Source organism: Tachysurus vachellii, chromosome 17, assembly GCF_030014155.1.
Source record: "Tachysurus vachellii isolate PV-2020 chromosome 17, HZAU_Pvac_v1, whole genome shotgun sequence".
In the NCBI taxonomy this organism is placed as follows: domain Eukaryota; kingdom Metazoa; phylum Chordata; class Actinopteri; order Siluriformes; family Bagridae; genus Tachysurus; species Tachysurus vachellii.
The window spans coordinates 7,713,844-7,729,604 of NC_083476.1; the positions used below are offsets into that span (position 1 = coordinate 7,713,844).

General features: G+C 37.0%; 1 protein-coding gene across 1 annotated transcript in view; it reads right to left on the reverse strand.

Moving 5' to 3' along the window:
• Nucleotides 1-295: 295 nt before the first annotated feature.
• kcnt1a (potassium sodium-activated channel subfamily T member 1a) overlaps nt 296-15,761 on the reverse strand; it is a 45,130-nt gene continuing 29,664 nt past the window's right edge. Inside the window, exons 16-31 of the mRNA XM_060890761.1 lie at nt 15,493-15,601; nt 14,926-15,075; nt 14,271-14,506; nt 13,606-13,819; nt 12,592-12,697; nt 9,649-9,821; nt 7,547-7,618; nt 6,619-6,753; nt 6,404-6,515; nt 6,086-6,187; nt 5,480-5,563; nt 4,467-4,595; nt 3,288-3,573; nt 2,968-3,030; nt 2,104-2,188; nt 296-1,839 (exon numbers count right to left, since the gene is read on the reverse strand). Coding sequence (XP_060746744.1) covers nt 1,770-1,839; nt 2,104-2,188; nt 2,968-3,030; nt 3,288-3,573; nt 4,467-4,595; nt 5,480-5,563; nt 6,086-6,187; nt 6,404-6,515; nt 6,619-6,753; nt 7,547-7,618; nt 9,649-9,821; nt 12,592-12,697; nt 13,606-13,819; nt 14,271-14,506; nt 14,926-15,075; nt 15,493-15,601 — 2,126 coding nt within the window. The 3' untranslated portion in view covers nt 296-1,769. The remainder of the gene's footprint in view (nt 1,840-2,103; nt 2,189-2,967; nt 3,031-3,287; nt 3,574-4,466; nt 4,596-5,479; nt 5,564-6,085; nt 6,188-6,403; nt 6,516-6,618; nt 6,754-7,546; nt 7,619-9,648; nt 9,822-12,591; nt 12,698-13,605; nt 13,820-14,270; nt 14,507-14,925; nt 15,076-15,492; nt 15,602-15,761) is intronic.

The window sequence follows — 15,761 nt, forward strand, 5'->3', positions numbered from 1 at the left end:
ATGTGTAACAAATCCTCAGAACGGATCATGGTTAGTTTTTACACTGATCAGTGTAATCAGATTACCCTGGCTATATTGCAACCATTCTTTATAAAACAGTAAAACAGTTATTAAAAATGTGATATATATATATATATATATATATATATATACGTATATATATATATATATATATATATATATATATATATATATATATATATACTACATATGAAATATGAACTAAATATGCTATAATGAGATATATAAAATATCATTATAGCATATTTAGTTCTGTACTAATACTAGAGGCAGTAATATGAGGTAACAAGTTCCTGAATTCTGTTCGAAAATATACTCATTGGCGCCCTCTACTGATCAGACTACAACGGTAAACATTTCAGACTTGGAATTTCAATAGAAATATGCTGGAAATATAACTATATAGTGTATATATAAATATATTTAATACATTTTCTCATTTTAAAGACTCTCTGCAGAATTTGAGACCACAGTTCACTAATTCCTGCTAATCCCACTATCACTTTCAATCTTCTGAGAAAATTTGATTGACATCCGCTAGTCATCTAATAAACTTCACTTAAGCTGACAAAATAATGAAACAGCTGTTAAAGTGGTAGCAATAATTCCAAAAAGAGAAGCTGGCAAGGTTGATTTAAAAGCAGCACTGAAATAGAGGCACAGTCATTTGGAGACCAGTTTATCAAAGGATTTGGAAAGATTAAATAGATCTGTAATGTGTCTTGTCACTACTCAGTTTTTACCCAGTGGGCTAGAAATTATGCCAGCATTGTGTAGATTTGGCACATCTGGTTTTAGTGGTAGGCACAATATTGTTTAATAATCTCTACTGCTTTTAAACATTTCTTGTATCGCGTTAATTTTTAAATCAAAGCTTAAAAAGAAGAGATACAACTATTATTAATATTTTATGTAGTCCAACTTATCCTCCTGAAACAACTGGGATTTAAAAAACAAAAACAAAAAAAATCTAAACATCTGTTAGTGATCTTCCATGAGACAGAATAATACTCTTACAAATCCATGACATTTTGTAACTAAGCAACCATTTTCCAGAGCACTAAGACTTTCCAAACAACATCCTTCTGTAGTAAAAACAGAATACCACCTTTTTTTGTTGTTGTTTTTATACCTCACACAGTGACTCTGTGTTTTAATACAGATCTTGAGATGCAACCTTCTAACCTACAAGGTCCATCACAGCGAAGACTGGAAATTACTTATACACGTAGTCCTGAATCTCCAAGTCATTCAGAAAGAGGACAGATGTGATAGAGCTTCAGATTAGCCAAGCAAACAAAATGCAACAAATTCCTGGACAGAAATTTGAGTGTAAGGATTTACAAAAATAAATTTATTCCTGAGTCCTGGCACTGACTTTCACTACATGTTATCGACAATGAGCATCATTTGTTTTAATATTACATCATTATTGATAATGTGTTGAGCAAATATTTTAATTTGTTTACTCAAATGTCTAAAAGAAAACTTATTTATACTGCATACAGCTGAACAGGTCATAAAGCTGCGTGGCTAGAGGACTTTATGATCACATAATAAAATGTAGGTGGATCCGAATCTGAAACTAAGCAAACAGTTGGACCAGCTGGAGTTGGTTTGACTGAGAAGTTCTGTCTAAGTGTCACAGTAATGACTCAGAAATTTACAGTAAATTCCAAACTTAAACTTTTAAAAAATAATTTCAGGGCATTTGTTCACATCTGCAAGATTTTTCGGTTAAATGTGGTTTAGTTTTGACTTGTCCGGGATGTGTTCTCATCTGGAATATGAGCCAGTGGATCAGGCCGGATCAGGAACCTGCCAGAACATAAAGAAGCACATCACATTTGTTTCATCAGCTAAACAGTTAACCAAATCAAATGTCTCAATGAAGTACTAGAAAGCCATAAAACGTTCTAACATAAAAAACGTCTTTTTCTCCACCCATACACATCACATCTAAATCCAAGACTTAAGATATATTATTCTATCATTATTAAATATGGCTTTCAGTAGCTTCAGGTCCCATTTTGAAAGCGTAATTATTCCAGCATCAGCTATGTGAATGTATTTGCTACCTACACGACATCGTGTAGCTGGATAGGTGTGTCAGGGCCGGGATTAACAAGCACGTAGGATAGAGAGTTCTGCTGGTCATTCAGCTCACCTGCAACAGACATAAGACATCACATGTATAACTCTTTCATTTCTATATTCTTACTTCTATACTTTTAAAATACCTCTTAAGTCTATTAAGGTTCCTTCTTATGTGCCTATGCAGTTAGTGATTAGTTTAGCATAATGAGTTTGAGAACCGTACACTTGTGGAGCTCCTTTGTTAAAACAGAAGCTGACCCGCTGGGTGGTGGACACCAAACACAGAAGCCTACAGATGAGCTGCACACCAAAATATGTCACTCTACAAGGAATGTATATGATTTAGCATTTTTAGTGGAGTGATGTTCCATGATGACGGCGCTGCTGCTAGCTGGGTGTCACCATGCCCTTTCTGCAGAATATACTCATTGGATCTGTGTGAAACCCTCCATCAGGAAGCTATGATAAATGTAAATAACATCTTACTTGAGAATATAAATGTGCATTAGACATTAGAGAGCGCTAGTAATTAATTAAAGAGCAAAAGGTGACAACTTGGCAGCATGCTGGCAAAGCTGAGGCTAACCCTAAGACTGGCCCAGCTTTGTTTATTGCAATTCTGTGCCAAATGCCATATTTGCTGAAAGATTTCGTTGCACTCACACGCACACACACACACACAAACATTGAGCTGCTGGTGCTTATCCAGGTATAGAACCTAAGATACACCTGTATTCTTGTGCATATTTGCTTTCTAAGATTCTTAAAAGCTAAAACAATCAGTGGAAATCCAATACTTTCCGATTAAAACAGCGGAGAATATTTAAAATGAGGTTTGGAAATTTTTACCCTGTAAGTAACCTAAATTGACTCTGTTCATGACATCACTTGCTGTCAGGATGGTCACGTCTTCTGAAGAGAGGATCATACAGCAGTGAAGACAGAGATTGGAAAAAAATGAGAAAAAGAAAAGAGAACAATTTAGTGAAGTATGGGGAAGAGCGGTGGATAGAGAACAAAGTGCAAATACTAGAAACTAGGAACTAGTTTAGACATAGAACGCAAACTCACATACTAGCATTAGTGTTTTTTGGAATTTTATTATTTGTAAAAATGTTTGATAAAACAAAATCAATTACTGGTAGTGGGCATTTTCAATAGGTATTTACTGAATCCTGTGTGTAGGCCTAGGTGCTGCATGCGATTTCTGACAAGCTCAGTTAACTCCGCCCTCTCTGAGAGTCGGGACATCCCATGTTTGGTCTGGCTGGAGAAAATTGAGTCGCTCCTCTTCATGGCTCGTCTACTCAGGCGCCTTGTCCAGTACATGCTTTTCCTCCTCAAAAGGGAGGGTTCTGATTGGTCAGTTCCTGAAGAACTATGCATCAGTACTTTTGGCTCCTCCCCCTTCTCCTTGGTGTCTGCCCATCCTTCTGCGCTACCTGTACATTGGGACTTGAAAAAAAAACAGTAGAAAAACAATCAACCATAGGGCAGCCACTTGGAGGAAAACACTGAGGAAAACATCTGAGGTTTTACGCATACATGAGGGTAAAGATGCCCACAATTGGCCAGTTTTACTGTGATTAACAGGGGGGAAGATAGTATGTCATCAGTCCCACTCTGAAAGCATGTGTAATTTTGTTCACTTGTCTTCCGGACAGTGGCTGTTTGTACTTTAAACTCTTCTGTTGTGCCATTTAAGCACTTTGCCTCTTTTTATAATATTGTGTAATTCTGAGCCTTCTTGCTCTGTTTGGGTTTTCTCTGTTAAGATCATTTGCTAACTCTTGCCTCGGGATTATTCCTTTTTTTTGCCTATTTCTGTGCATGAACACTATTACCTCTCAGCTGTGCACATGTGTGGTTGCTTGCTTCTGATAATTGCAGATAAAAAAATTTAAAAAATCTGTGTATAACTCCACCACAAAAACGTGTACAGAACAGTTAGTCCATGGATCTTTTTACACACTTTCTGGTTAAAAACCTTCTGGTTCAGGTGTGAATCATTTTCGGTGAGATCCCCAAAGCAGCATCATCCTCAAATGCACAAAGTACACAGGCTTTCACTCATTATGCACTGATGTGCTTGTAATAAAGAATGACTTTGTGATTGAGCATCATCTCTGGACAGAAAAGAGGTGGCTTACACAAATGCAGTAGTCTTCCCAATAAAAACAGGTTTACTTCAGTAAAACAATAATGATAAGGAACCCTGTTTGACATTTAGCTTGGTTTAGTGACTACAATATTAAATGGTGTTTAATAAACCTTCTGCAATATCACACATCGTGAATCTGTTTAGAAGTGTGTTAAACATATCAGTGTTATATGTGTTTGCGCCTCACCTTAGATGACAGAAACATGTGGGACTCAGTGCGATAAATTCCAAAAGGGATCTCAGAGCTTGTGGAGCAAAGCTTCTGGAACAGTCTTCCATACGTGCGGATCCACAAGTCACACTCACGCACACGCATCTGAATGGACACGCACGCACACACACATACACATGCACGCACGCATACATGCACACACACACACCAAGGAAAAAATGCAAACATTAGAATGATATATTATCAGTGTAATATTTATTATTAATACAGTCAAATGTATTATTACTTATTATTTATGCGATCTATCATAGTAAAATGGAGTTGAAACAGATTTTCAGCATAAATATGAGGGTTTTACAAACAAATCAGGTGAATGCTGTAGAGTTGACAGGACGTTTTATATGTTGCATTCATAGACACTGAAAAAGGATATAGAAAGATATCAAACTGTTTAGCTATACTATTAACAATGATGAAAACTTATACATACTGTATATTCACAAATTAATGTACTTTATACATGTTTCATTCATTCATTCATTCACTCACTCATTTTCTACCGCTTATCCGAACTACCTCGGGTCACGGGGAGCCTGTGCCTATCTCAGGCGTCATCGGGCATCAAGGCAGGATACACCATGGACGGAGTGCCAACCCATCGCAGGGCACACACACACTCTCATTCACTCACGCAATCACACACTACGGACAATTTTCCAGAGATGCCAATCAACCTACCATGCATGTCTTTGGACCGGGGGAGGAAACCGGAGTACCCGGAGGAAACCCCCGAGGCACGGGGAGAACATGCAAACTCCACACACACAAGGTGGAGGCGGGAATCGAACCCCGACCCTGGAGGTGTGAGGCGAACGTGCTAACCACTAAGCCACCGTGCCCCCCCTTATACATGTTTCAAATAAATTAAATTTCATTTTAATTTCTCAAACCTTCATACCTTTCAGTTCATTTATTAATTCTTTACATGTAATACAACCTCACACTTCCAAACAAACACTGAGACTCACAGCACACAGGTATCCTGATCCGGGCGTGGTATCGAGCCCCAACAGCAGACGTGTAATCGAGATCATGTAGTCCTTCACGAAACACTAACAAACAAATTCGACAAAAATAGCTGAATAGTGACAGCAAATAATTATCCATTAGAAACAATCCAATCCATGAAAGTCATTTCTGCCTACTGACATATCATCGACATCGACATGGCAGAATTCTACCTTAACATTCCATAACCAACTATTAAACAGGTGTCAGGACATAAAACTGAACATACTGACATCCTAGAGAGCTCGAAAAGTGTATAAAAAGATATTAAACTCTTTATATTACCTTTACTAAGAGTGGAAATGCTTTTTTCACTGTTAGTAATCTATATAAAGTGCTTTCTTTGCTCATTAAAATAATTATTTGCTATCAAGTAATAATGATGTAATAATTATGTAATAAACGTTACAGCATGAGGTCATGAAATAAGTCATTTAACAGATGGCGCTGTCTCACTGTATGTGAAACGAAAGCATTAGACAAATCAGAAAAGCAAATATGTAATTAGATTTCTTTTGTTCACTCACATAAACACATTAACACTGTATACTGATAAAACCTCAGACCTGGTAGAGGAGTGTATCCAGCATGCTTATGCTGAAGACTCGCCCAGCAGCAAATGGCAAGCGGAACATGAAGGCCAGATTAGAGCCTTTATCACGCTCCTTCTAAAGACACACACACACATGCACGCACACACGTACACACACACAAACACCAAAATAAATGCACATACAGGCAAAAATAGAAAAGTACACACACACAAGAAAAATATTTTCATTGCAGTTCATTCAGAAGGTTCCAAATCTGTAAACACAAGTGAAAATTCTGTATGTTTTTTCTTGCAGCTTGGCCTTATTCTCTGACCAATAACCTTTACTCACCTTCTCCAGTCTGGATAGAGCAAGGGAGTAGCTGTCCTTTGCTCTGAATTGCATGAAGCGCATATTGGACGGATGAGTCAGCTCTGTAATGATACTGAGACTGGGGAACAACCTAGAAAGAGTTTGTTTTTGTTATTATTATAATTATTTTTTATCATCATCATCATCATCATCATCATCATCATCATATAATTAGATTTTCTGCTTTGATTCACCTGAACATGGTCTGAACATTGACGATAGTTTTAGCGTCAGCCATGTAATCCTCCTCAGCGCTCATTGTGCTCTCTTTATCCACCACCACCAGGTTATCAGCATACAACACCCCACACTGTAACAAGTTGTCCAAGCTGTCAATCACACAGATCACAAATCAGATTTTCCTCTTGATCAGATTTTATGTTAAGACACCCCCGTTTCTTGACACCATGAGATTTTAACATGCTAAAAAGTCATCACATGTTTGCATGTATTACATTGCAATCACAAGTACGCATATAGCATTTTAAATCTATAGATTTGTGTTAAGGATAGTTAGCCAAAAAGTGAGAAATGGCAAGACCATATTGGGTGAGAAGAAATGGTTTTGTTTGTATTGGTACTGTACAAAAGTCTTGACATGAAAAGAAATGCTGTAAAGCAAAGCTGCCTTTAAAAACTACTTAAATACACTTTGACGTCAAAGCAATACTCTGTAGAGCATCAAAAAAAAATTGACCACACAATACAGTATTTTAATGTAGAAATCACTTATATCTAAAAGCATCTTTCTAAAGATATATACTTTTGGCCATGTGTGAATTTACTTTGGTGTGTGTGTTTGTGTTTTGTATATAAAATAAAATGGCAGTTAAATGTGTCTAAAAAGATCCAGTAGCGTGTATCTCTTACAGCCTCTCAAGGCTGTGTGCACTTGTTTGGTGCTTTTTAGGACCCGATCTTATTGATTTTACATAGCTGATGAACCATTTGTTGTTCTTTTTGTCCGAACTGGAACGCTCCAAGTTTGATCTAATATTTAGATTGAAAGTGAACAGGTATTTGTATTGGTTTAGGAATACAGTAAGACATTGAATGAAGTGTAACAAGGAAATACAGAGAGAGAAAAAAATCATAAAGAATAATAGTTTAATCCATGCTTACTTGTCAATGGTTCCAACCATGTAGTAGACCATTGGGAAACAGGAAATGGCTTCCAGAAAATGCTCATCTGGCCTACAACAAAAAGAAAACAAAAGATGTGCACAGAAGAAATGACATCCACAATTACCCACAGATGTTCACAGAAGAAATGCCATATATTTTGTAGACCCAAGGTCAGCATAATGAATATTTCTCTGAATTTCCTGTCACCACATCACTGGTGAGACATATGCAGCATTCTCCTTCAAAGTAAGTAAATAATGTGCACATTGGTTGTGTATGAATTAGCTAAATATTGATTATGATTTTTGGTATACAAATCCCTGCAAGCACAAATCCCTGCAAGGAGAAATTTTACCTTGTTTTTACCTTGTAGGGAAACTTTCAGGTCCACATGAGAAAAAAAATGCTTTTATTTAAAGAATATGGGGAAAAAATAAGAGCCAAAATGTGTCAAAAGTTGTAGGCATTAATAATTGTCAATGTAAGGTTCTTACAAAGATAGTATGATACTGTGTGTGTGTGTGTGTGTGTGTGTGTGTGTGTGTGTGTGTGTGTGTGTGTGACATCACTGTTTAGCTTTACTGCTTTTTTTTGGTAAAAGCCTAAAGCAGAAGCCTAAAGTTGTCCTGTTAAAATGACAAATTTAAAATGACAACTGTACCATAATCTAGCTTGAAAATGTCACTGGTGAATTGAAGATGAAGAAGACAGACCTTATTCACATAGCTGGTGAAAAATGTGATATATAATTAAGGCAAATGCTCAAAAGGTTTTTAGTAAAGCAGAGACTTAAATGTACTTGTTTCAATGTGAATTTACACCCAGGGCCAAGTTAGAATAATAGAAATTATTCAGATATTTCACAACAGGTAAGACCTGTAACTCATTACATTGAAGAGTCCATTTACATACAAAAAAATTGAAATTAGTTATGCTTTGTATTAAAATTAATTAAGAATGTATGGCACACAAAGGCATTCACTATTTTTTCAATTTTCTGTTGCTTTTCTTAGTTGATCACTCTCTCTCTCTATCTCTCTCTCTCTCTCTCTCTCTCTCTCTCACCACACACACACACACACACACACACACACATACGTCTGTATATTTCAAGGCAAAGTATGGTTTAAATATAATGCAAATCTCTGGTTCTTTTGTGCAATCTGCGCATGGTGCTGCTGCTGATGCGTTTACGATGAAAGAGTTTTCTTCCTACACCCACACACAGACACACAGACTCATATACACACAGAAAGGTCATACCTCTACAACAATATTTGCATTTATCTAAACCAGATCTCAAACCTCCTTAACATCTGTGACCAAAAGGAAACACTCACTCAAACACAGACACACAAAGGTCACACCTCTTCAACAATATTTGAATTTATCTAAACTGGATCTCTAACCATATCTTCTGTAACCAAACAAATGAAAGGAGACACACACACATCACAATATTCTTCACTGCATGGTATACTATATAGGGACATGGTATAATATTCTTGCCTGCATGGTGTGTAGATAGATGGATAGATGGATAGATAGATAGATAGATAGATAGATAGATAGATAGATAGATAGATAGATAGATATTATATACACTGAACAAAATTATTAACGCGACACTTTTTGCCCCTATTTTTCATGAGCTGAACTCAAAGATCTAAGACATTTTCTATGTACACAAAAAGCCTATTTCTCTCAAATATTGTTCAAAATATGTCTAAATCTATATTAATGAGCACTTCTCCTTTGCCGAGATAATCCATCCACCTCACAAGTGTGGCATATCAAGATGCTGATTAGACAGCATGATTATTGTACATGTGTGCCTTAGACTGGCCAAACATTAGTGTATAATCTCTAATGCTCTTGTAGCTGAATGAACACAAATCCCAACTCCCACATCTAGTGGAAAGCTTTCTATAAGAGTGGAGATTATATTAACATTATATGTTTATGATGATGAGGTGTCCACAAACTTCTGGCCATATAGTGTATCTGTCTGTGCACCTGTTACAGTATGTAATCTTGTATATTTCTGTATGTTTGAGTATGTGAGTGAATATATTATGTGTGTGTGTGTGTGTACACACAGGTTTTCAAGTAGCAGTACGATTGGGTTCAGTTCTCTTCTGGGTCTGTAATAGGCTCTCAGAGGCACAATGAAGTTGTATAGGCCGTTTCCTGCTGTCTCAGCTGACACGATGATGAGCTTGTTTTTAAAGCCATATGCTTTAGCTTCCTCAAAGCTAACATGCTCACATGCCTGCAACAGTACAAATACAAAAATCAATGTATCAAGATAAAATATTTCTATAATCTGTAGAATTGTGGAATAAAATAATTCACATGCTATTATAGGTAAATAATCAAAGGTGTGATATGTTATTACCTTAAAATCCCAAATCAGTTACATGTTATTTCTTAGTATCATGAACATTATAGCAGAAGTTAACAGTTAATAAAAAGAAAAATGCAGATTGCCATTACACCAAAAACACTTAAAAAAAGAATGATCATCTTTCCACTGGCAGAAAACTTAAACTGAGCTGTTTTATGTTCTGAGACAATGAGACAATAGATAAGAATTTCAGCTCTGACTTTAGCTAATTACAGTTGATTTAAAACACGGCACCTGCATTTGGTGTTAAAAAGAAGAAACCACCATGAAGACCACGAGTGCTGCCTATGGGCAAAAATCAAGTCGTTTTGTTGGTTGCTCACCTAAACATTGGGTAATCTTCAAAAAAGTGCCAAATTCTAAGTTGCATTTCAAATTTAGATGTGTTTTCAGGCAGCATTGTACTCTTTGCAAATAACTTCCCATGCTGCTTATTGAGCATAAGAGTCAGGAACAGTCTATATTTTTGTTTTAGAGAGTTACAATTAATATAATTATCACACACCTCTTTAAGAGCCCAGTTAAGGCTTCCTTGTGTGTACAACTGTCTCTGAATTGTTGCTAATGTAGACAGATGCCAAGCATGCAACCTTGTGGTACACCTATAGTCAGAGGTGGGAGTAAGTCACACATGTGCAAGTCACAAGTAAGTCTCAAGTCTTAACCTTCAAGTCTCAAGCAAGTCTGAGTCATTTTTTGTGAGAGTCAAGTCAAGTCAAGTCAAGTCAAGTCATTGCTTTATGTCAAGCAAGTCAAGTCAAGTCGTAGCTTGAGTCAAGCAAGTCACTGGCAATTCATACAGATGTTTGATGGTTTAACTAAATGTATATATTAAACAAAGTTAAATCTACAGTATTTATGGACTATGAGAGTTTTGCAACAAAAATGATTATATTCATTTATTTTTAAAAGGTGTCCACATACAGGTGAGTTGTAAATACAATAAAAATCTAAAAATGAATAAAAATCAAAACTACAAAGAATAAGATGTAAATGTAACTGAAATAAGGCCAACATAAATGCATGAAAAGTTTCAATATGCCTCAAACATGGCAGAAGACCATGGAAAAGTATATATAAAAAAGTACAATGGTTTCTATGCAACCAAATGGCATTTTTTGAACATGCATTCACCTTTTAATGGGACATGAACACATCCTTAAATTAGATCCTTCCTTTTTAACAACAGAATAACAACAACAATCAATGACGTCAACTAAAAAACGTAAATTATTGAATCCCACAAACCTTGAAGTGACTATAACTATTGGGGAGAGAGAGAGAGAGAGAGAGAGAGGGAGAGAGAGAGAGAGAGAGAGAGAGAGAGAGAGAGAGAGATGATTGGAGTGAGTGTAATTTATTAATTAAAGGGATAGTTCACCTAAAAATTAAAATTCTGTTATCTTTTTCTTTCCCTCATTATGTTACAAACCTGTATAAATTTCTTTGTTTTGATGAACACACATGTAGATATTTTGAGGACTGTTTGTAACCAAACCATTCATAAGCCCCATTCACTTCCATAGTGAAAAAAAAAGAATACTATGGAAGTGAATGGGGCTCATGAATGGTTTAGTTATAAACATTCCTTAAAATATCTTCCTCTGTGTTCATCAGAACAAAGAAATTTATACAGGTTTGTAACATCATGAGGGTGAGAAAATTATAAAAGATTTTTTTTTTTATTTTTGGGTGAACTATCCCTTTAAATTGAATGTGTGTGTGCGCGTGTGCATGCTAGACAAGAATATGGCTCTGCTTGCAACTCTGAAGTTTTTTATATTTATATTTGTTTTATATATATATATATATATATATATATATATATATATATATATATATATATATATATATATATGTGCATCCCCATAAACGATCCATACGCTTTTCACTCAAAGCCTAACACTGAAGACCAATTATAAGTGCTATTGCAAAAAAGCTGACATTTCCACATAAACAGTGACCAACCATTTACACTACATTGCACTTGCAAAAAATTTAATTTGATAGAACTTTGTCATTCAATTGTGAGCGATGTGGTCGCATACTGCTGTTCTTCTCTTCTCATCTTGCACAAAATCCCGGTACCCGAACTTAATTATTTTTGGTGTAGCGCCTTCCATGTTTCGTCACGACTGTTAAGGTTTATTAGTTAGTGCGCGCGCTCCCTCTGCTTGCCTGCTGTGTCACGTGGTTATATTACGCTCTTGTGTGCGTTTAAAAACAGATTTAAAAACAAAATAGACAAAAAAGATAAAACAAAAACAAAAAACAAGTTATTTCGAGTCATTTAACTCAAGTCCGAGTCAAGTCTCAAGTCATGAATGTCAAGTCAAAGTCAAGTCGAGTCTTTTTTTAATATTTGTCAAGCAAGTCTCAAGTCTCAAACTTGCGACTTAAGTCCGACTCGAGTCAAGTAATATGACTCGAGTCCCCCATCTCTGCCTATAGTTAAAAACATTATACCCTAAAAAGGTCAATTAGTAAGAAATTCTTAAATAAATAAGACTTCTGATGATGGTTAGCACTAAAAGGTATATTAAGCAACAGTACTGGAGCTAAATTTGGTTTCAATGTGGGTAGTCAGGAATTAAGTGATCATGAAAGAAAATGAAAAATGTTAGCAGTGGCTAACCTGGTCAAGACGCAGGCAGCAGAACGGGGCTTTATTGAGCAGGAGGTGGCACAGTGTTGGTGAGCTGCCTATGTAGGGTGAGTTGGGAGGATATCCCTTCACACACCTGCAGTCATTAGACATAAGTATGTTACAATCTTTAGAAACAAGTACATTACTCCTGGCTGTATATTGGGGATTTTTGTACCTTTACAAACAAAAATGAGGATTATGTATTTGGTTACTGTGGTTTGTTAGTTTGAATATCACAAAGGCTGGTTAGGGAATTCATGTAGATGAACTATTTTGAGTTAATGAATGCAGGAGAGGGGGGCACGGTGGCTTAGTGGTTAGCACGTTTGCCTCACACCTCCACGGTCGGGGTTCGATTCCCGCCTCCGCCTTGTGTGTGTGGAGTTTGCATGTTCTCCCCGTGCCTCGGGGGTTTCCTCCGGGTACTCCGGTTTCCTCCCCCGGTCCAAAGACATGCATGGTAGGTTGATTGGTATCTCTGGAAAATTGTCCGTAGTGTGTGAGTGCGTGAGTGAATGAGAGTGTGTGTGTGTGTGTGTGCCCTGCGATGGGTTGGCACTCCGTCCAGGGTGTATCCTGCCTTGATGCCCGATGACGCCTGAGATAGGCACAGGCTCCCCGTGACCCGAGGTAATTCGGATAAGCGGTAGAAGATGAATGAATGAATGAATGAATGAATTCAGGAGATGGGAGGGGATGTTCACAATGGACCCACTAAAAACCTTCAATTATTCATCTAAAAAAACACTTTCTCCTGGGAGTTGCAGAAGCCACAAGGCAGGAATACACCTTGGATAGGACACCAGTCCATACCACATAGATATTCATACAGTTAGTCACACCTAGGGACACTTTGGTGTAGCCAATCCACCAATTTAGCATATTTATGGTGGGTGAGAGGAAACCAGAGGACACGAAGAGAACCACAATGATATTGGGAGAACATGTGAAAATCACACAGAGAACAACTTGAGCTTACGATCTCCTGAAAAAGCCACATACTCAGAGACAGAGGGAACATCCTCATCTGAGTGTGCAGTTTCATCTTCTGACTGGTCACTGAGGAGGTCACATGGCAGTAAGGAGGCAGAGTCTGCAACCTCCAGAACAGGAGCGATGCTGGTACGGCGACTTTCTGGTCCATTCTCTGAGGGCGGTGCCAGTTTGGCTGTGTTTCCAGTTGGGCTAGTGTTCTGAAAGTCCATTGCAACGGTTCCTAGGCGATACAAAACCACATTTTTTTTTTTACATCTGATGGGTTACTCTACTGAGAATTAAAACAAAGAGCAGAAAAGGGTTTTAACTTTTATTTAGGTTAAAAATGCAGGTCAGAATAAACATTTCTTTTTTTCTGTCCTTTTTCCTTGTTCCAAAGTATGTTTCCATATAATATCACAGTTGATAATAATGACACATAATTCCAACAAAATCTAAAAAAAATGAATTTCTAGTCATTGTGTTTTTCTATTATTCATTATGATGGTAAATATCATTATTAAAAAGGTTTCAAAACACACAATCATAATTTCTTTTAAAATATACCAATTCTCACATTCATTACCACCATCACCACCACTACCATCTTTTCTTTATCCATATGTCCATTTTTCACACCCTGGGCAACGTTCTATTATGTGAAAATTATTTACATAAAACATGAATCTTACCCATGCTAGCAATGATACTGTGCACAGGGAGCTCAGAGGGGCTGTTGAAAATGTTACTATTTTGCTGTTTCTTGCTGTGATGTGTTTCCTGTCTGACAGTAAATGCAGAGTTTTCTTCCTTAGTGATGTTGATGTAGTAGCAAGTGTCTCCAGCAGCCATAAGATGACGAGGACCAGGGTTCAGCAGGATGATTTTATTATCTTCTCTCTTTATTCCTATCAAACAAACTCCATACCTACACACACACACACACACACACACACACACACACACCAGTTGTGGCCAATGATGTTCTAGTGTATTGTAGTGTCTTGTGTAGTGCCTATTAACTATTAACTATCATTTAACTTCCGTGTAGTCTCATGTAGTTCACTGTACTTTTATGTAACACCATGGTTCTGAAGGTAGGTTGTTTAGATTCACTGTATGCTGTTCCAGCTGTACAGTATATGTTTTAAATGACAATAAAGCTGCTTGACTTGATTTGACTTGATCAAGGGTTTTTTGTTATCACAGGATTTCACCAAGAAAAAACATTTGCGGTTGTATATGTGGCACTGTGGTGTCAAGTTTTTATTTCTGTTTGTCTTCTTTCTGTTTGTGGGCTTATGTGTATGTGTGTGTGTATGTGTTTGTATGTGTGTGTATACTCACTTTTTGTGTGCATGGAATGCAGCATAGGTAAAACTCTTGTTCTCAAACTCTCTGAAGAACATGCTGTCACTCAGTCGGATGTGATAGACTTCATTCCCAGAACAGCGGCCGTACATCCTCTGCCACTCCTCAGGAGATTGCTGACCTTCCCTACAGACATTAGTAACTTGTTATTATACTTAATATTACATGTTTACTATCCATTATTAATTGTAATACCTGTACACCTACTCATTCATACAATTATACAATCAGCCAAGCATGTCAACATCATAGTGCATAAAATCAAACAGATACAAGGTAAGAGCTTTGGTTAATGTTCACATTACTAAAATGTTGACAGCTACCAACAATGCTAGCATTAATGTCACTGATATTACATTATTCTCCTGTTCTTATGGTTCATATAAACATTAACAGATGCTCTAGAGCTTTATGGGTTTATGCATTGCCCAGATTTAATATGTTTAGCTGCATATCTGCATGAATGTGCATGTGTACAGATGTAAAAAGTATAAATTCTGAATGTTAGAAAGATTATGACTGTTGACAAAATGGGCTACTTACTGTCCACGGGATGTGTGGACAAGCAGAGTGACGAGAGTGGACGTGGCCGGACACAGGCAGTTCAGAGCTAATAACGCGTACTTAAACTCCTCCTCACACACCACATGGTCTACAGCAGGAAACACACCCCTCTACTTAGACACAAAATGGTAGACAACTCATAGACCAATCCTGTCTTTATGAAGCCCGGTCTGACCTTGGTAGCAAGTACAGCAATGATGCTTATCAACGAAAAACTCATAAAAGTAAATGAACTAAACCGCATTATC